Source organism: Aythya marila (genome assembly GCF_965140915.1).
Source record: "Aythya marila genome assembly, chromosome: 15".
Taxonomy (NCBI): Eukaryota; Metazoa; Chordata; class Aves; order Anseriformes; family Anatidae; genus Aythya; species Aythya marila.
Window position 1 is genome coordinate 9668150 of NC_139056.1, and position 20965 is coordinate 9689114.

Genomic DNA, 20965 nt, shown 5'->3' on the forward strand with positions numbered 1-20965 from the left:
CTTCCTCCCTTTTAAAACCATAATGTATCCAGGCCAAGTGAGCCTGGCAGCCTTAGGCTTTAGCTGTTGCAAACAGGCATGAGTACACTGACACTGGTGGCAGTGTCACTATACAACCAGAACGGTGGCCAGTCCTTCATCCCGCACTGCCCTGCCCTGCTGCTTACCTGAGCGCAGCAGAGACCACGGTGTCAGCTCGGTGAGCTGGCCCCTGGGGTGAATGGCAGCCTGACCTGACCTCTGCACTCATCCCTCCGCAAGATCACCCTCCTGTTGTTAAGACTGTTGACATCCAGCAGCTCCTTGTAGACACGTGCGCTGCAGCGTTGAATGACACCAACAAAAGCAGCTAGGGTTCAGGCCATACACTTAAAAATGATGTGGTCACATCCCAGCAAGGACTGAGAAGCATTAGTAAGCATCCAAGAGTCCTGTTTGAGAAACTGTATTACAAATAAAACTAGCAAGAGTCCTATTTACAGTCATGAAAAAATAATTATTTTTTCCCCTTTTAATTGAAAATGTAAAAAGGACTTCAGCTTTAAATAAGACATTTTTGTACAAAGCTTCAGCACAAAAGAGTGAACACCAACGTGTCATTATGTAAACACCACAAAGTTACTCATTTGTTCAGTAACGCACGGAACAACGTGCAAGGTCCCTTTCCAGTGAATTAGGTTTCTCTAGCTGCTCCCCACCCTCCCTCAGACATTACTGGAATACAGGAAACCCAGAACCTCTGGAACATTACAAAGCTGCTGTAGTAAGGATACATGGTGACTAAAGGTTGTTGGGTTTTGGTGGTGGTGAGTTATTTTTCTTTAAGGGCTTGGTCATTTAAATATACAGAAGTACAATAATCTCACAGGTAAATGAATGGCAGCCTGGATTAGAAAAAGCACCAAAATATTTAATATACATCTGGCACAAACTCCACAAGAAGTCAGTAATGGACAAACCAATGCTTTGCTTTTAAGTAAAGAAAAATCTCAGACTGCACTTAATGCTTTTCAAAAGGGACACGACAAGAACATTGCACTCAGGATTGCTATCAAATAAAGACAACCTCCTTATTACAACCTATTTGCATTGTGCCTTAGATTGCACGTTCTGTAAGATGCTGTTTCCATTCTGTTCCAGACAATGGTGAGCAAAATTTGATACACAAAAAGTAACTGTAAAGCAACAAAGCAAATGGGACTCAGTATAGATGCATCATCTTGACCTTCTCCCACTTTGTCCCTAGCTTGTTTTTTCAAATTTGGCCACATCCCTTTACAAAAAGGGGCCTACATGAAACAGAATTTACTCCAGCCATTTTCAAGCATTACATTTACACAGCACTTGGGAATGTGCTGTCTAGAAGAGGAAGCATGGCTTGCTCCACGACAAGCAATACATTCATCGTTTCCCAGCGTGACAGAATCGGATCACACACAGTATCTACTGGAGAGTCTGAAAAGGCAAAAATCACTCCTGACACGGAGAAGAGCAGATTTGATCCTACGTACCCTTGAGGGTCTACTGAGGAACCGAGGGATTGGTCAGCTAGCTGTGGTCACATGCAGGTCAATGAAAGCTGCACAAAGGTGTGCTTTCACTGTTTCCTTGGTTAGTTACTGCTCTGGGAGCAAATATACCATCAAATTGCATACCTGCCATAAGGGGTGACAGGACTAAATTGGGGCCAAGATCCACAAGCAAGTACTCCAAGAAATCCAGCTGCATCAGCTCGCCCATGCTGACAGTCACCTCCCTGCAGCCTGTTAATGACTTGCGGTTGCTTCATGCCCTCAAGACCAGCCAGTACAGCCCCCAGAGCGCCGGGTTAGGCCCTAACCCTGCACGCTGCAGCCACTTCTGGAACCCAAGACATTCAGGAACCAACAGCATGAGGCCACCCAGCCGCTCCTACCAGCCCATTTCCTCTTCAAAAGACTATGTTAAACTTGCAGATAAGAAAGTAGAAATATTTTAAGATAACTGTTTAACAGGACTAAAAAGTCACCGCTTCAAAATATTAAGCACTATTATGCAAAGCCCTCTAACATTTACTACATGGGGAAGTATAAAACCAGCAGCCAGCCTCCAACTCCACTGCCACCGCACGGAGGTGCCACGTGGGCCCAGAGAAGAGCAAGAGCCGGCAGCTGTAACTGCATAAAACAGTGACATTCAAGTAAACACACTGCTTCCACAGCAGGCAACCTTCAGGCCAAATATAATTTACAAGGAGGGGGGGAAGGAGGGGGCTACAGCACGACCATGGGAGACTAAGGTATTTTGTCTGTGTGTAAAATGATGCGTTGTCCAGAAAGGGCTCATCTGAAGAGTGCAATTTCGCAAAGACAGGAGCTTTTTAAAAATAGAAAAGTTGTAAGACCTCCAGAACCTGTTGCATTTAGAAATTTAACTACAGAAAGACTGAGGATTGCAATAGTAGTGCGGGCCCGCTGTAATGTCAGTGATTTAAGGCAAGCTGTTAGCAGCACATTCACGCTCCTTTTACCTATCATCTCCAGTCCCTCAGGCTCCTGAAACGCGAGCCTGTACACATAGTGCAAGCAGCCCCTGCCCAGCGCAGCCCTCAGACTGGAAGCAGCAGCTTGTGGCAGCACCTGCTGCAGCCCAGCTATTTTGCTTTGTGTAACAGCAGTTGTGCTGTAGGCTCCTCCAGGGAGGAAAGCAAGGGGTGCAGCTGGGTGGCAGGGAAGAGACACCACCTCACTGCATTAATGAGGAAAAAACAGCACTGGAACCAGCCCAGCATCTCCAATGCACTTGGGAACTCTCCAGCTCTGCTCTAAGCATATCATGAGGAAGATGCTGCCCTCAGAGGGGGGGGGGGGGGGAACACATGCGTGTTGCCCTTACACCTTTGCAGCCCCCAATTTTTTTGGCTGTTACCAGTACAGCACAACATGGAACAAGCCATTGTATTTTTCACCAAAGGAAAAATATGCTTACAGCAGAGCATCAGGTGAGTTCCTGAAGTTTTTCAGGGGCAAATGAAAAAGTGACATGGCTCCCTCCTGGGGAGCAGCTGCTTCACCTTCAATGTATTGTCAGTGCAGGCAGCCTGAGCAGGAACATGAAAGCCCCTGAGCCACACCTGGTGTAGCTCCAGCCACTCTACTGCACTCCAAAACTAGCACCCGGAGGACTGACACTTGTTTGCAACTTGACTTCGCTCCTTTTCAAAGGGGAGAGTGCATGCAGGTTAAGCAGTATACCAAGAAGCATGGCATATAGATAATACTTAACTTGGGTCAATTAAAAAAAATCTTACTTACCCAGGCATAAAATCCTGGGAGAAAAGGATGGTAACCTTAAACTGTTCAAGTCTAAGAACAAGAGGTAGAGATACCTATGTACTTCGTGGTGAAGCAGTTACAGCCTTCCGGGTTATAATCTCACATATGTCACTTCAGCTGACAATCAAAAAAAGAAATATTCAATCTTCAATAGTCCAGAGAGAAAATTTTAACACTGGTGTTTTGGTTTGCACACAAAATTTAAGCAGACACTTAGCTCTTACTACGTATGCATTTGAAAAAATTAAAACCGACTCAATATTTATGTTCTGCTCTATACTGAAATGCTACCCTGAAGAACTTTGAGTTTCAGGTTAAGCATCTTCCTTCTCAATATGAAAGGCTAAATTCACATACACACATTTTGAGATTTGGGCACTCGATTTATCAAGGATTTCAAAAATAAATAAATAAATAAAAAAAATCACGCTGCAGAACACAAGGCTGCCAGACCCAGAAATTCACAATGACTATTATTTTCCAATGAATGGGAATGATGTAACCTCAGCCAACAAATTACGTCAGGCTGAGGTGGCCATTAACTACGCAGTGTTTAACTTCGCTGTTTTGTTTTTTTTAAACAAGGCTTAGAAGCATAAGGAAGATACTCATGCTGACAGCATCATGAAAACACCAAGGTCACCAGTCAGTGCATAGCCCTGCCTGGGGACGCAGGTGACAACAGGCAGTACCTGTCCTGGGACCCACAGGTTCTTCAGGCTCTGGCAGACACGCAGGGAGTCAGCCAGCACTCACCCAGGCACGGCCACCACTGCCTGCAGCAGCCCGGACGCCCCGACAGCCAGGCTGCCGCTCCAGAAGAGGGGCAGCTGCTGTTCACCAACCCCAAAGTCACGTCTCTCCAGCAGAGCAGGGGAAACGCCTTTCACGCGCTTACACGTGCTTGGCTGCAAAGCTGCCGTGGTTCAGAGGCTGATTCACGAGCAGAGCTGCTGTGCCAGCCTCGGGAAGTCGGCACTTGTCACGGGGTGGACCGAACTGCCACAGGCTTAAGCTACCTGATTCTCTGCCACACCTTCATTTATTTTTCCTGTGGTTCTTTCATTACAATTGCACAGTATTAAAAAGCTATAGTTCTCCATATGGAATAGCACCAGCAGCAAGTAAATTCATAATTAACGTTCAATGTCAATTAATTTACTCAGTCACATTTCATGGCCAACTATAGGCAGAATCTTTCAAATCTTCACATGAATCAATAAATAGACCTAGACCTCCAAAACACACCCCCACAAAGAATTGGCACAGCTGAGCCTCCAGTTAACCTGGGAGCCAAATTTAAAGGTATTGCAAACTGTAACACTGTGCAAGCGGTCAGTGTTCTACCAGGGAGGACAGTTCACAGAAGTTGCATTTCTTTGCATGTAAGGGAAGGCAATAAAATGCCACGGTGTGGACATCAGACCGGTTTTCCAGTATATTACTAAAACTATCTATATAATTACCTAGTTATTTATCTCAAGTTGCAGCAGATTCACTACATGCATCAAGTTTTCCAAAGTGTATTCTAATAAAATAAAATTAAATAACTCCAATGGTTTCAAGGACTTCAGCATCACCACTCACTGCAGTCCTGTGACCTACACATTACAGACTTAAACTACATGAGAAGGGAGAGAGAATGCACTTGGCCTGTTCCACAGATATTCACAGCTTAACCATTAAACAAGCAATTTTCAGAGGCTCCAACATAGCTGAAGACATCCCAGGAGCACGTACAACACAGCACTGCCCCGGCACTGAAGAGCACGGGCTGCTGTAGCTCAGGACCACAGCCGGACCAGGCAATGCAGCGCGGGCCCAGCGCCCTTTAACTTTTGCTACTGCAGCAGAGCTGCACCTGAACTGTAGCTCCTGGCTCAGGAGTTTAAAACAGACACAGGCCTGGCTTGTGTTCTGTAACTGTACTGTAAATAATGAGGTTAGACTGAAAAAAAATGGTTTGTTACCAGGTAGATATTTTGGCTATTTTTGCACGTATTTTACCCAACAGGCTGGAGTTGCTCCTGCTGGGCTGGAAGAGCAGCACAGGAGCAAGGCTTTCCTCTCGGACTGAAAGCACGGGGCAGGAGCTGCTGAGAGGCGGGCGTCCTTCCTCCAAAGGGAAAGGAAACTTTCCCTTCCGTATATTCACCACCACTGTCCTGAAAAAGAAACTGCATTATGTTTGCTGCACTAAAATGTCTAAACCTCGCCATGCTATCAGTTCATTTCCTTACTGCAATCCACATTCAGGCCAGACAAACGCCTGCCTTAAAGGTCTCAAGCCCCGATCCTTTGGAGCTGCTACAATTCAGAGACAGCTCAGTAGCAGCCACTGCCACATGCACTGGGTATCCGTTTAACCAGTTAGTTGTCACACACTGAACAGTTTAAAATTCCCTTTAGGAAAAAGATGAAGTGATGAACAAAGCATTTAATAGCTGAATGAATGAGTAGTCTCAAACTTAATACAGTCATTTACTGTCAAATCAGGTCTCCATCTGGAACTCTTGCTAACAAAGCAGCCTCTGTTGGAGATTATTTTTTTCTTTTTTTTAATTAAATAACAGCACCAGCAGAAGTCTCACCATAAATTCAATTATACCAGCACAAGTGCTACGGCCTGTTTTGCCAAAGATTTTCCTGCCAAATAGCGCTTGTGCCATGGTAGCTTGGAAGATGATAGTAGCAGGGACAAAGCTTTGGGCACAGTTGCCTACAATAAACCAAGATCAGGGCTTCCCTCTTGCCAAGGAACACTCAGCTAGAACTAGCTTTGTTTTCCACAGCTTAAACACATCTCCCAAAAAGAGCTTCCAAAAACAGCATGGACCATATTCTCCTTTTACTAGGTGAAAGAGATGCTGTCTGCAGCTTGCAGGTTGGTTTTTATGTAGTTTTAGACAGCCGTGGTTTGTGACTGATCTACGACCTCAGACCCACACTACTGCACAGGCCGTGCACCAGCAGAGCCAGCGCCAGGCTTCAGGAGATTCTCCTCTCTGCTGACCCCTCTGGGGCACCGCAAGGTGCAAAGCCTGCTATCTGGGATCCAAGGACATGCTCACCACTTAAAATTGTGATTTCCTTTAGCTTTAAAACCCTTACAAAAGCCACTAGATGCTATGTTTTTTTTTTGTTTGCTTTTGTGTTTTTTTTTTTTTTTTTTTTTTTTTTTTTTTTTAACTGAAGTCATTTTATGATCCTGAAATACAGCTCTGAAAAGAAAGGGCGTATAATGGAAGTGTATTGGCTTAATGAATTTGATACTTAGCTTAATAGAAAGCCTTGGCAATCATCTCTTTTACCAAAACGTGTAAAAATGTTGACATACTAAAATTAAAAAAGGTAGCATCAATAACCAAAAAAATTTCAACCAGTGTTAATAAAACTCCCTTTAAGTCACAACAGTTTCAACAGGCAAATAGTCCCAATACAGGTATTGTAAAATAATTGACTCCTATCCAAATATTATCAAATCAGTCTAAAAATGACTCATCTACACTGTTGTCATTAAGAACACATTAAGAATTCACTTTGTCATCAGATGCCGATATTGTTGCTCCAGCAAGTGTGGAGTATTAACTGCGATTTAGCAATTAAACAGAGGTTTAAAAAAATCGGTTCATCAATATTAATGCAAAAGATAGTTCCTTACATAGAAGTACTGTGCTTGCCAGACAAGTAAGATAATACTTTAGGTATAAATCAAACAAATTAAAGCAGAATTATACCACAGTTTTCCTTGAAGACTTAGGGCTTGTGTGTTGCTTCTGTCAATGTTTAACAAACTTAAGAAGCAGAACCTTTGGTTCTTTTAGTCAAGTAAAAATATTCTCGTGTAACCACAAAAATACAACTTCCAGAGAAAATGGAATTCCATCAAGAAGTCCACTTTCAATAAAACTGAGGTAGTACTGCTCTTTTATTATGTGTTGTATAAGAGATTTAGATACAAATCATCATCTACCACTCAGTTGACTGACAGGTACAGTAATTTTATAAAACAATCCCAACATTTAGTTTGAAACTCTGAAAAAAAGGAATGATCTGGACTCAAACGCTGAGAGTTAGCTTGAAGTGGGAATTAGCCATATTACAAAAAGCTGTTGCTTATGTTGGAATTTTTTTCTTTTTTTTTTTTTTTAAGAGCCTTATTACCAGGGGATTAATGCGTTTATAGTTAACACTGCTATTCGTCTTGGTATAAAACCTTAAAATTATTACAGCCTAAAATTTCAACAATGTAAACAGCACTACACACAGTACAAACCTGCCCTGACAGATGTAGTATGAAAAACTTAATCTGGCACTGTATAATTTAGCAATGTTAATTTAACCTAACTAAAAAGATCTACATTGTGCAAGAAATATCAGACTTACTTATACTAATCTGAAGTCTTAAAAGAAACCAAAAATGCTTAACTTGTAGCCAGAGTCAAATATTTCAGGGCAAGAGTAAAAGGAATAACCAAAATTAAGAAAGTGCCTAAAACATGATACAGCATTTTAGAGCCCTTTCAAATACAAGGCAGAAAAAGGTGTAAAGTAGAAAAGATCTGGAGCCTTGGTAATCTCCAGAAACATCCAGAGTTTACATTTCATGAAGGGCAACAGGTTGCTTTTGTCACCACTGCTTAAATGCTGTAAGTCTGTTCTTCTGTACACAGACCCTCTGTGTCTGAAGATGCAATACATTTGGTTTCCTCTTCCTTTTTCCTTCGCTCCATTTCCCACTCCACAAAGGTATCAAAGAGACTCGGCCACGCCTCGTCTTCACTGTAGTTGCTAAGGTCTGGTCCAATCACCTGAGTAAAATTTAAAAACATGTTCCACGTGTCCCGGGAGATTCCCTTGATTCCTGAGGGGTTCTCGACTAGGAAGTGTATCCACTGGTCCAAAATGGGGGGTTTGTTTTGGGTGAAGACTAATTTCCAAAGGGCAATGGCTATTTCCCGATGTAGCGACCTCTGTCCTTCCTCAGAGTCCAGGCCAAACTGAAAGGTGAAACGGTAGAGATCCTTAAATTTATCTTCCTGCTTGGCTTCGTTTAAGAGGCTGGGGAACCTTGCACAAATGCCATCAATGCTGTCCGCATTTATTGCTTTGCAGCCTTCAAAAAACTCCTTCCTATTAAGCAAGAGAAGAGAAATTAGTGCGAACGCCTCTCATGTGCCAAGTGCCTCCCATCTCCGCTCGGATACACCACAGGGAAAGAGTTACCTCAACACACACGGCAGCTGCCAGCAAGGTGGCACAAAACGCTTGGTAACAACAGCTACAGGAAAGAGACGTTCTCAAAAGGCCTCTGCTGGCTCAGAACACATTCACAACACGCACACTGGCCTAGCTGGGCCACCACTAGAGTCTGAAAAACTTTGCTGTGACGGCTTTCTGACTGCTCCATACTACCATACCCAGTGCCTTTCACAGAAAAACAGACAAACCCACAAACACGAAATCTACCACAGAAAAAATGCTGAACGCATTGGAGAACACCATTTGCTCTCTGAGGCACTCCATACAAAACAGCTTGATACCATACCACCTATGCCTAAGTGCCATGCTCTGGATGAGCTGTTTGCAAGGGAAAGAGTAGTTCGGGGGGGCTTTCCTTCAGAGTTTGGTTGCTCTTCTGTGCTGCAGAACAAAAGGGGTGCCAACTGTGGAGGCACATGCTGAGAGAGCACAGCACCACGTAACACAGGCTACAGGGCAACATACAAACTGCTTCAAAAGCAGTGCTTCAGGAAGCCCCCCAGTAAGCTGGCCGTTAGGTGTAGGTGGCTAAAAGATTTATCCGATGCTCATGTTCAAGCACTGCAGTACAGCGACCAGCCATATTAAACGACACCACGGACTCTGCTGCAGGATGGGCTGGAGGGAAGACAGGAGAGCACAGAGCTCAGATCATGGGACTGCCTTGCCTTCTGTGATGGAACTCAACCTGCACCAGTACCATGGAGCAGGCCACTGAACAAAAGTACCCTCTCACCACTGGCATTGCCATCTCTCCAAGAAAATCAAAACATCAATGAAAACCATGCAGCTGTGCAAAATCATAGCCATTCTTTGCGACTCCTTTACCACATTAGCAGGTACCTGCTCCTTCAGCCCCTAACAAATCTCTGTTGGCATCCCAGAGTAACTCATCTACATGACACACACCCACACCACCTCTGCAGACGCAGGGAAGCTGTGTTCAGACACAGAGGCTCGGTTTAAGGCTCAGAACACCAAAGTAACTTTGAAAGTTATGGCTGAATAAAAATAGTTATTACTCAAAGCACTCTGGATTGACTGATGGGACTGATGGGTAGTCGTGTTGGAGGGGTGCAGAGGATTGCTGCAAAGTTTTAGCTGTTCTGTCACTTCCTATAGCATTCTTGATGCTAGGAGCCTGCTAACTGACAACTTTTTCCAGAACAACAGACAGCTCTTCAAATACCAGTCACTTGCCAGCCACCACAGAAACATTTCTCTGTGCTTTAGGAGAATTAACCTTGGAAAAAGACATTACATGTAACACTGGTTGGGCAAGAATGATTCTTAGCAAGGAGTCTGCTTTACATTCTTCACATAATGATAACACAGTTAGTAGCAATTACTAAGGAATCTCACATTGTTTTAAAGCAAAAATGATTTTCAGTGTCCAATCTTATCATTAAGACCATGGCGGATACAGAAAAACTGGTTTTGTAAGTCGAGAATAAACTAACATCCATTCAGAACACCACTACGCTGTCTGTCATTAGCAGCATAATGTCCAAAAACATTTTCAGCTCTGAAACCCACTGTGAGGGGAAAAGAAGAGGACAACACAAAGCTTTCTTCTTCAGCAGCAGGAATTAATTTGATCAACATGCACGTGTTAGAAAAAATAACTAAGTGAAGTTAATGAGGCTGTCTCTGACATACAGATGACAGGATATACTTTAACATATGAAAATAATTACAAGTTCTACAAGAACTAACCTTGTAAATTTGCACATGGTAGCAGCCTGGAATTTCCAAGCCAAAACTAGCACTTTAAATTCAGTGGGATCAACGCAGAGGTCATTGCAAAATCGTTCCATTCCTTCTTCTAGTATGGCATCCTCCCGTTCATCCTTGTATCTCCTAAATAACTCTCCAATCCTTTGGAGTGAAGATTCTTCCGCACTGGAAACAGAGTCTTTCTTTGTATCCCCAGGAAACGTTGAAGGCTGGCTAGACTCGACAGCAGTGTCCGCTTTCTTTGTCCCGTTCACAAGAATATCTCCTGAAGACTTCCCACAAGCTGAAGTGTGGTCGTCTTTGTGGACTGCGCTTCTCTTACTGTGCGACTTGCTGCCAGATTCCCTTTCCCCATTTTTGCTGCCAAGGGTGGACGAAGGATTCTTACACTTTGTGACACACTGGCCCATGATGTTGCAAGCCCAGCTTCTAGAGCAGTCCCCTTGCTGTCGGACACCCTCGCAGCTGCTCTTCAACACATTTCACCATGCCATTAGCGGCAGTCAACTAACCTGAAAAACAGTTTCAGAGTGAAATAGCTGCTTCTCCACAAAGAAAATTGTAAGTATTAAATGTGGGATAACATTCACCAGTAAGAGACAGACTTCAGGATATTTAAGTTTTGCATACTGAAAAGGAGCAGTGTACGGAAAGTTGGCACATGCTGTAAATTTCAGGCAATTTCAGGCTGCTTCACCTAGAAATCAATGCAGCTCACTCAGTGGTTGCAGTATACTAATGGGCCCTAATAAAGGAAATTCCTAAAATTCTTACTGCAACATAGGTTACAAAGAGGTTGATTCATGTACAGACTTCATCAAGACAGACTACTCTAACCCAGAAATACTCTAAAGGAAATGGTTTTAAAAAAGTATACCCGTGTTTTATTTATAGAATACAAAACACTGAAACAAAGCACTGGGTGGGGGAAACACAGGGACAGCGATGAGACAACCTGACAGACTCGAGCTAGAAGTGTACCTTTAGCAAAGCAGCACAAGTTTTTGTTTTGTTTTTAACAGAGTTGGGAATCCAGCTTTTCGTTCTGGAAACAAAAAGAACATGCTTGCAGAAAAAAGGTAGCACTTGCTTGGTTTTCAAGTAATTATTCATTGTTTCAGTGGGCTCTTCCCCCAGGTAATGAGACAGACAAGGGGAGGGGGCCTTTTTAATTAAACTGTCCAGACAGGCATATGCACAGATAAATAGTAGTAATTCTAGTTCAGTTTTTAAAATCCAAATTAAAATGCCAAAATGATTTCTTCATACTGTTGTTATAAATCATAATGCTAAAACATTGCATATTTGGAAAAGGTATTTCACCCACGGGAAACAGACTCCAGGTTATCCCCCTAAACCCAAGCAAACTCTCTGACACCATGCTATCAGCACGCAGCCATGCCACAGACAGTCCATTTCTTAGAAACATCAACTCCAGGAAAGAAGTTGCTTATCACAGCCCTCCTTTACCCATTTACTCACATTTCATCTCTGCTGTCAGTTAGGAAAAAGCCTCCAACATAAAATTGGATTTGCTTCGTCTTTTTGTTTATTGCTTCCAGGTTACAGATTAGAACAAGAAAAGAAAAGAGATAAAAACTAAATATAAAGGAAGAAAACAGATGTCCTGACAGTCTTTCTGTATTCTTTCTTGGGGAAAACTCCGCAGAGACTGAACTTTGTATTTAAAGCTGTAAGCCAATCTGGGACAAGAGCGCCAAGAATAGATGAATTCTCCAGAAATTATGACTACAAGCATACATCTTCTCTCAGCCATCATACCTATTTTGGCAAAATGGCACTTAAGCAGTTTCATGACCAAAAAGGATTCCTTTTGTCTGTACAACTCCAACTGTCAAGATGCTGGTTTCAACCACCTGGCTTCCCAGCCCCTCTTTTTTTTTTTTTTTTTTTAATTATTTTTTGAAGTTAATAACCCAAAAGCTACAACTCTATCAAGTAATTTCCTCGTACAACAAACTCTGTAACTGCAAACTAAATCATAGAAATCCCTCAAAAAATCAACAACAACAAAAAACAACTTACAATGGACTACATGGCTCTCTATAATTTATTTTTTTTTTTTTTTTAAAGTTTTCAAGTATGAATCTGCAGTTTAAACCAATGCTTCTCTTAGAATAGCTACACTCGTACAGTCTACACTACTTGTTTTATTGACAGCATCCAAGTCAGTGTCACAGGCTTCACTCAATCCACAGGTATAATCTGAAGTCACTTTGCAGAGAGCATGGAAATGGGAAGAAGGGAGGGAAAAAAAACAGAGCAACAGAGGGCAGAACTGGGGAAGAAGTATGCATTTTCCTAACCTGACATTAGAAATCTACTTTAAAAAAAAAGTTATTTAACAACTCTGCAATTGCAGAAAATCACTTTGAATTTATTTTTTTTAAAGCAACAGGTAGAAACAGACACCTGGCACATGCTCTCATAAACTTGCTTTAAAGATGAACTTTGTAACACGATTTTTATAGGCAAATAAAGTTCAATCTAACTTAGTCGAGAATAATTTCTTATTCATTTGTATTCATATGATTCATTAAAACATGCATGTTCACCTAACCCATAAGAATTTCCCAGTTCTTCAGCATTTCGCAACTCTATGAGTTGCGGAGCGCAGCCTGGCACTGGTTCCTTGCTATCATTATGTCTGAGGAACATTGCCTTCTTCAGTCTGCACCAGTCATTTCTTCATTACACCAAAACAAAATAGGATATTATTAGGCATATCAGCCTTCCTTCTTTTTTCTTTAAATTAATCAGCATTCAAGTGCTAAGTATACACTAACTCTTGCTCTTCCATCAGCTTCTCAAAGGCAACTGGCACTAATTTGGCTAAGTTTTTCTTTAAAGTGCAGCCTGCAAGTAAAAAAATTGATTAAAAAAATCTAAAAAGTAGCTATAGAGCTTAAAGCAGAGTTTACACAGTTTATGAAATTTTCTGGTCATATATAACAGCAATTGCTAGCTGTTGTGGATTAGGAACAGCTTTTCCCTATGGGCAGGTTAAAGAAGAGCTGCCTATTAATAAATGGTACTTTCTTCTAAAGCAGCTGGTAGATGTCAAATCGCATGCAGCACAATGGGTAGATTAAGCCAATTCACTTTAGTAATCCAGATTTAAATCTGAAAAAAGAAAAACCGTTTGCAAAACTAACTTACAAGCTCTGTCCACACACTTGCCTAACAAAAGTGATTCATGCTGCCATGCTTCCTAACAACAGCTTGTATTAATAACAATAATCTAACATTAAAATCTACTAAGTGACACCATCAGCATGATGAAACAGGAGTTTTGCTGTCATTTGCTGCCATGAGAAGACAGAGGGGAGGTCAGCCAGCATTAACACCCATACTTGAGGAAGTGTCCTCATTGCTCTTTCTGAAACCCACTGGAGAATACAATAACATGAACTCAGGGACTGCGAGTTAAGCAAGTCCCCTGCAGTGCACCCTTCTAAACAGACAAGTTTCCTATACCCCAGCATACCTGCCTTACAGAGGCTGCTGCTGCTCCTGAGCTGCCACTGTCAGAGCCCTGCTAGCATCGCTCTTTCTTGAAGTGATGGAGATTCTCCCTTCCTCTGCCTGACTGGGATTTACACAGCACAATCCTGCTCATCAAACACACCAGAAGAAACGCAAGTACAGTTGCTGCAATTCCTCAGTTTTCTACTACCTGAAACTTGATGCCATGTGCCATGTGTACTTTGAAGCACTCCACACCCAAAATAGCAAAAACAGCTAAAAAAAAGTCACGGTGCATCCGCTGGCACTTTGTCAGATTATCTGGATTTGTAAGAGACAAGTCTTTTGGCGCTCCATCAGTTACCCTTTTATAAAATGCTTTCGCTGTGCTGGATCCACTTCACTTACTAGTCACCTCCGCTTCCTACATGACTTAGGTTTCAAGCCATGAAAGCAGTAAGAGCCTCGGAAGGAGATAGAAACAAGTGGGAGAACTCAAACCTTTTGTTAAGGAAGGATGGAGAAAGGATCTGATTGCAGCATCGGGAGCTGCACGGAACTCAGTGTTCAACAAGCATTTAAAAAAAAAAAAAAAAGCACTTTCCTGAAAGTGAACAGAGCTACTCATTTAACTGTAGAGCAAAGCAAATGTCACGTCTAGGTCACACCGATTATGCTGAAGTTAGCACAAGGACGTGCAGACATATTTCTCCCAGCTGGATTGGGAACTTCAAGTATAAAGTTCTTTTGTTATGTGATACAAAGGTTATACTGGACTGGTGGCAAAGCACCAATTCCCAAAACAATCAGTTCTTAAGAGCAAAATTACTGTAACATGCTTATACAACTTGTCAGTGAGACAAAAAAAGGCAGCACTGACTGGCAGTTTTGCCATTCTCGTAATAAAGATCAAAATCCAGGGCTAGCACTGGAACACACTCAGTGCTACAGGATGCAGTACTCCCAGAGAAGTCTGGTTACTCAGACAAGTATTGAGTAATAACCTACAGTAAATATGAATCACCGAGATGCCCATGAGGCCATCTTCCCCAGAACAGGAACTGCTAAGCAGAGATCAACAATGATGTTCTCTATTCCTTTCTAGAAGGGAGTAAGCAACTGGAAACACAGGAAGACTAGTGCTGGTAACTGCCGCCAGCTAAAGGAAAGCCACCCTCCGAGAACAAAGGGTATGTACAACTGTATCACCCAACACATTAAACACAAAATCTAGAGAAGATGGGAGAGACCTTGCTAATGCTTGGGTTGTTTGTTTTTGTTCTTTTTTTCTTTCTTTTTCTTTTTTCAAGTGCTGCAAAGCAATTGGTTTTTATCCAGTGTTTTGAAGTGTCCAGATCAGACGTAACCCAAAGTGTGAAGGGAGCACAACAAAGTGACTCAGTACCAACCCTGTCACACGCAGCACGCCGTGGCTCAACTGAAAACACCAGAACTGCAGTGGGGGAGAGTTAGCAGAAGTGAAAATGTGAAGGGGATATTTAAGTTACACAGTATTTTTCTTCAATGACTAACATTATTGTAGTAATAGAAATTATCGGTTATGTCCAGAGAATAACAAAACACAGCCAAGCATTATGCTGTTTAATACAGGGTTGCATCACAAGGTATTTACAACAAGTTTCAAGAAGTATAAAGTATCAAGAAGCAGGAAAAAAAACATACATTCAAGAAGACTTCAAAGACAGGATTATGAAACTGCATAACAAAAGGGGACACAGCTCAGCCACACATTAAATCCCTTCCCAAGTAGGGTTTCAGTAGCTAAGGCAAAGACATTTGCCAGAGTTTAACCAAGCCTCAACTTTTTGCAAACAATCAGGCAGAGCCTGTAAGAGTTTCACAGAATTTCACTGTGTGTTATTTACCTTTTGTGGGCAAGGAGGCATGACTTCTAAAATAGCAGAGCGTAGGGAACGATATCATGGGTGCCCCATCTTTCTCCAGCTCTGAATAGACACACAAAGCTTTCCATAGGGGAGGCACAAGAGGATCATTGCAACTGCTGAACCAGAAGCAATCGCTGTTCTAACAGTTGATGCTGTGCCAGTGACCTTGTAAGCAAACATCTACTTACATAGCTTCAGCTACACAGGGAATCATTCCACTAGCTTTTGCAGCCTCCTTCAGGTTCCCTGGGTTCCACATGGAACACTGTAAAAACAAAAGGACCGCACAAGTCTTTACATTCAGAAGAGACTACAAAAATCATAAAAGACACCAAATTGCTCAGTAGTGACTATGCATTCACTAAAGCCTTGTAGAGCCCAATTCCGTTTGTTAAGAGAGTCGTTTTACAAAACCACCTCACTTTTGGACTTACTAAGTAACATTAATGCTGCTATGTGTTATTACTGAAAGCACAGATCAGGTACAGAATATAACGGACAAGTTCAAATGTTTGTTAAAAGCAAACACACACTTCCGGACAGCTTTATGGCTTTCAGCAGGGCAGAGTTAATTCCTCATTTTGTGCGCTCATGGCAAACCAGAGGCCATGCTATCACTGCATGTTAGCTCAGTGGCTGCTTAATCTGGGAATGCCAGACAGCTGCTACCTAGCAAAGCACGATTTGGGTCTAGAAAGTAACTCTCTTTTCATTCTCTAGCGCGTTCTTTTCCATGTTTGTTTTCCCATGTTCAGTCCAGTTGGCTCAGCTTCACTTCTCTGAAGTTCCCAGCTCTGCTAATATAAGTAAGAAGCTCTGAAGAGATGACGACAGACAAAGGTATGTCTGGTTTGTACAGCATGGGCTACAACCACAGCACTTTGACAACACTTCTGTTTGTACCTGACCAAGGAAAAAAAAATAAAAACAAGAAAGCTACAGCAAAGCTCCTCTGCTCAGTCACACTACCACCAAAAGGCTTGTTTTTACAGCCCTCAGTACATCTAGGGAGCAGGCAGGTGATCAAAAGCTGCCTTTCTGCACGCTGACTTTTTACATGAGACCTACTTCCTAGGAAACGAGGGAGAACATTAGCAGCTTCAGTGACTTCCTCAGTGCAGAGCAAGAAATGGGTGGAGAAAGTCAGCCACAGGACAGGTTCTTATTGCACGTGCCATTCCCCAGATAAACTGAGTTCTCCCCAAGCTCAAGTCCTATAGGCAGATATGACAAGAGAGCAAACAAGAATAAAACCTAGTTGAGATCAAGGCTATTATAAAAGGGGCAAGCCATGGATCCCAAAAGCTTTGAGAGCAGCAGGAATGGTAGGGTGGTACTTCTGGCTGTAATACACACTGCAGAGCAGAAACACACCTCGATGAATCCTTCTTAGACTGTCTTTGAGGCTGGCATTCCAAACAGCCCATTCCCTGTGGGTTCACACCCTCTGCCTCCGAACCCCCCTGCATACCAGCAGCAGCCCCCAGCTCTTTCAGACCACACTCCTCCCGAAGAGGCCACCCCGCGCAACACAAGTACCAACTCAGGTTTCTGTGTGAATGCAGCTTCCCACAAACCCCGAGTTTAATGAAACTCTACATCTGGCACCTCTCTGTTAATACTTTTTTGGCCTCCTGCAACTAAATAATTCCTTTTATAAATCACCTGGGGAGCAAAGGAGAGACAGGCAGAACAGGGCACCATGCAGCCTCCTTCCCCAGGGGCCTGCCGAGAGGCAGCATCTCCCACTTCTCATTTTAAAGCAGCATCGCCATGGTAACTTCATGCAACAAACTAACTGCTCCTCAAACAGATCGGTATTTCTCTGGAAGATGCCTCTGACCCACCAATTCCACATTTCCAGCAGACTACAGCCCTTACTGGAAGCCGACGCGTACTGCAGGTTCGAAGGCAGCTGAAGCTGATGGAGTTCAGCCCCACTCCGCGAGAGCCAAACGTTTCCCAGGTTGTTTGAAGTAGTTTCCACGTTGGCTGACCTGTAGATACACAGTCAAGAGCCAGGAATTTTAACATCTGCCAGAACTGCCAGCCACAATTCTTCCTCTGTTGTTATAATTTTTATTCTACCAAGCTGTCCATTTCACTTTATTTTTTTTTTAATACAAGCAGCAAGCCTAAACTTCTGTGACAACACAATTACAGGGCGCGGAATAAAAAGTTAGCACGAGTTCGTTAAAAACACACAACTAGCTCTTCAAGGCTGTATTTAAAGGTCAGTACAGCGATGCTGTGACTGACTCCAGCCTAAGTCATGCGAGATGAATGCAGCGGGGCGGGGAGCAGCATCGCCACTCTCCTGCACGGGTCTGAGCTTGGTGCTTGGGTGAGGCTCCTGAGGCAGGGCTCGGTGCTGCAGTCACACAGCATCTCCCCTGGCTGGCACGAGACAAGAATCAGGCTACAGCAACTCAAACAGCCTCCCTCGTTCGTTACCAACCCCGTGCAGGAATCCACTGGGACAGTGAGCAAGCCCTCAGTGTCCCCAGGACCCTTATTTGGCTGCCCTGCCTTCCTCCTGCACCTGAGCCTGGCTCCCCGCTGTGAGCTGCGCTCTCCTGAGCACCAGCACCCAGAGGATCGCGCTACAGAAACGCCGCAGTCCCAAGGCTGCTGGTGCCTCAACACTGGTCTTCAGCTGCTTTTCAAGGAGTAAGAGCTGGTAGTGAGCTTGCTCAACGCAAAGTTCTTTGTTTTTTTTTCCATGTGGAATCAGTGAAGAATTAGCAATATTGTCTCCTTCTTCGGCAGGATCAATTTTGCACATGTCCTGCATTGATGCACTTGGTGCGTAAACATGAAATTATGAACAAAGCTTCTACCAAAGCCATCACAGTATGGGAACTGCTCTTTCCAATCCATAGCCTGCAGTGAAACTACCTCAGCCCGAGCACCCCGACACAGGCACGATGGACACGTGATGGTTTTTCAGAAGCCCCGAACTCCCCTCACCACATCCCTAAACGAGCAGCGCACCAGCATGAGGCTGTAGCACATCTGCTCTGCATCTCTGCTGCAGAAGGACCTCCATGCAAAACTACTCAAGAGGAAGTCTAAAAGCAAGAAAGTCCCACTGCAACTAGTTAAAAAAAAAAAGAATTGAGAGTTTGTCAGGCTTCCTGCAGCTCCAGCACCTGTCAGTGAGCTAGAGCCAGGTTATGGATCGGGAGGAATCCTGATGGGAACGCTGCTGACCTGTCCCAAATCAGGTTAACAAACCATTTCTGGTATGCCTTGCTTTTGGCTTTCGAGTCAAAGCACAGTATTTAGAAATGTGATCAGACTGGACAAGGTTTGCCTCTGCAAGCCACACGTGTATCAGAGCAGAAGGCACGCACACAGGCATAGGGACCACACAGAGTTCTGGCTGCCACCTGGCAGAGGGCTAAACGGCAGTCAAGGGCCAGCTCTCAGCGCCAAGAGCCAGAGCTCCCAGCAAGCCTCCAAAGTCAGCCTTGGGCAAGCCCTACAGCACCCAGAATGCAGGCCAGAACCCCTTAAACAACCACACCTCAACCTCGTGCGCTGTCACTTCACATCCAGCCCCAAGACATCACCGGAGATCCTTCTGTTCAAGATTGAGCAGAAGAAACCAGCTCTCTGCTCTCTTTAGGAGCACCCTGCTAAGACACAGGGCATAAAAACATTTCATGTTCACAATGGGGAAAAGAAAAGCCTGAAAACACTGGGACAGATGTTTCAGATCTGTAGCTCGCTGTGTGCAGCTAATTGTATGAGGTTAGCTTAAGAAAAAATGAATAATAATGTGAGAAGTGATAGGGAAAGAGAAGGGGAAGGTACTTCACCACGTTTGCTTGCAGAAGACATTCTTTAAACAGCTTTTAAAGCACACGTGCATCATGCTTGAATCCCTCCCTTTCTTTTACATTCTCTAACCACTCAATACCTTTCATGATGATTATTTTTCATTTTCTTCCACTTAGCGCCATTAAAAAGTTTTAAATCCTTTCCTATTACGTGCTTCATCCTATTTTATTAGGTGGGTGGAATGATTTGTTAGGATTATTATATTTTCACAGAGCAAACCCAAGTCCAGTTAGTTAAATAGTGCATAATCTTGGAAGGGTGCCTCCAGGTGCTTCTGCAATGTAAATAAGTTAATGAACTAATTTACAGAGCAGCAGTACTTGTTTTTAGGAGCCTATTTAGGCTATGAGCAAGACAACACGCAGTGGGGAAGTTGAGACAAAGGATGTGGCCACTTGAGGCGACACCACCAACTTTCAGGAAAGCTGAACCCAGAGCAGATTCCATCCAACTTCCCACCTAGTACAAACTTTACATACTTCTACACAAGCAAACTCATTTATTCTGCTGCAAGTAACTCAAACCTGGGAAGTTTGAATCTACCAATTTCAAAAACCAAAAGATTGAGTCACTGAGCTGTTCATATCCATCTACTGAAACCCGTCAACCTCCCCTTGCTTCCTTGCCAAAAATCCATACAACTTCCAAAGTCCAGCACTTGCAAGGAAAGCAAATCATCATTTAATGACTTCTTTTTTCCTTTAACATGTAAAATACTGTATAACAATATTCCTTCCTCATTTTTCCAGGGTTCACCGTAACTTTTGCACAGCATGACAGACCTTTACCACTTCGATGTGTATTATGAATGAAGCAGCACACGCCAGGGCAGGAGCTCCTTTGTGCTCAGACACAGCCAGCTCACCTCACTACAGCAAAGCTGCAGCTTAGGGAACCAACAGAAACCGTGATCCTCAGATATCTGACACAGATGCATCGCACTGTAAACATCTGAGAGTTACTGTGGTACAAATATTTACTTTATTCTGCCTCAGTCAATTCTGTAAATTACAGAAATCTGTGACTGTCCTGCAGCCAAACCAGAATAACTTTGAGAAACCACCTCAGTCTACAATGCACTCTGCAATGGAAAAATATTTTCTTTTGAACTGAGTTCAGTGTGTGTGGATTTTCTTTTGCTCCAAGTTTGGCTGGCAGACTTCATCTTGAAGCAGCTGAGGTACCTCCACATGGCATGTTGAGCGAATGTAATTCGTGTAGCTAATCAGTGACTCCTGTAACAATGAGATATGCTTAAAAGTGATGTAGCAAGTCAGTAGCTTTCTATTTCTTACTGCTCACAACAACGAAGAAAACTACATGAACCACACACAAGCAGAAAGCCCTCCTAGCAGCTCTGATCAGCAGTGTCCCACCTCCAGCACGTCTGAAGGCAGCCGTGAGAACCTCGAA

At 43.3% G+C, this 20965-nt stretch overlaps 1 protein-coding gene across 9 annotated transcripts in view; it reads right to left on the reverse strand.

The window, feature by feature from the left end:
• DCUN1D3 (defective in cullin neddylation 1 domain containing 3) overlaps positions 1–20965 on the reverse strand; it is a 26050-nt gene continuing 5085 nt past the window's right edge. For 2 of the 9 annotated variants that reach the window (XM_082772741.1, XM_082772743.1), the window contains exons 2-4: positions 15895–15971; positions 10293–10825; positions 1–8447 (exon numbers count right to left, since the gene is read on the reverse strand). In XM_082772741.1, coding sequence (XP_082628867.1) covers positions 7955–8447; positions 10293–10723 — 924 coding nt within the window. In that variant the 5' untranslated portion in view covers positions 10724–10825; positions 15895–15971 and the 3' untranslated portion in view covers positions 1–7954. Of the gene's footprint in view, positions 8448–10292; positions 10826–11294; positions 11772–11795; positions 11869–15685; positions 15767–15894; positions 15972–17553; positions 17704–20965 lie in introns of those variants that run through there. The other 7 variants (XM_082772748.1, XM_082772747.1, XM_082772745.1 and 4 more) reach the window with 6 other exon arrangements.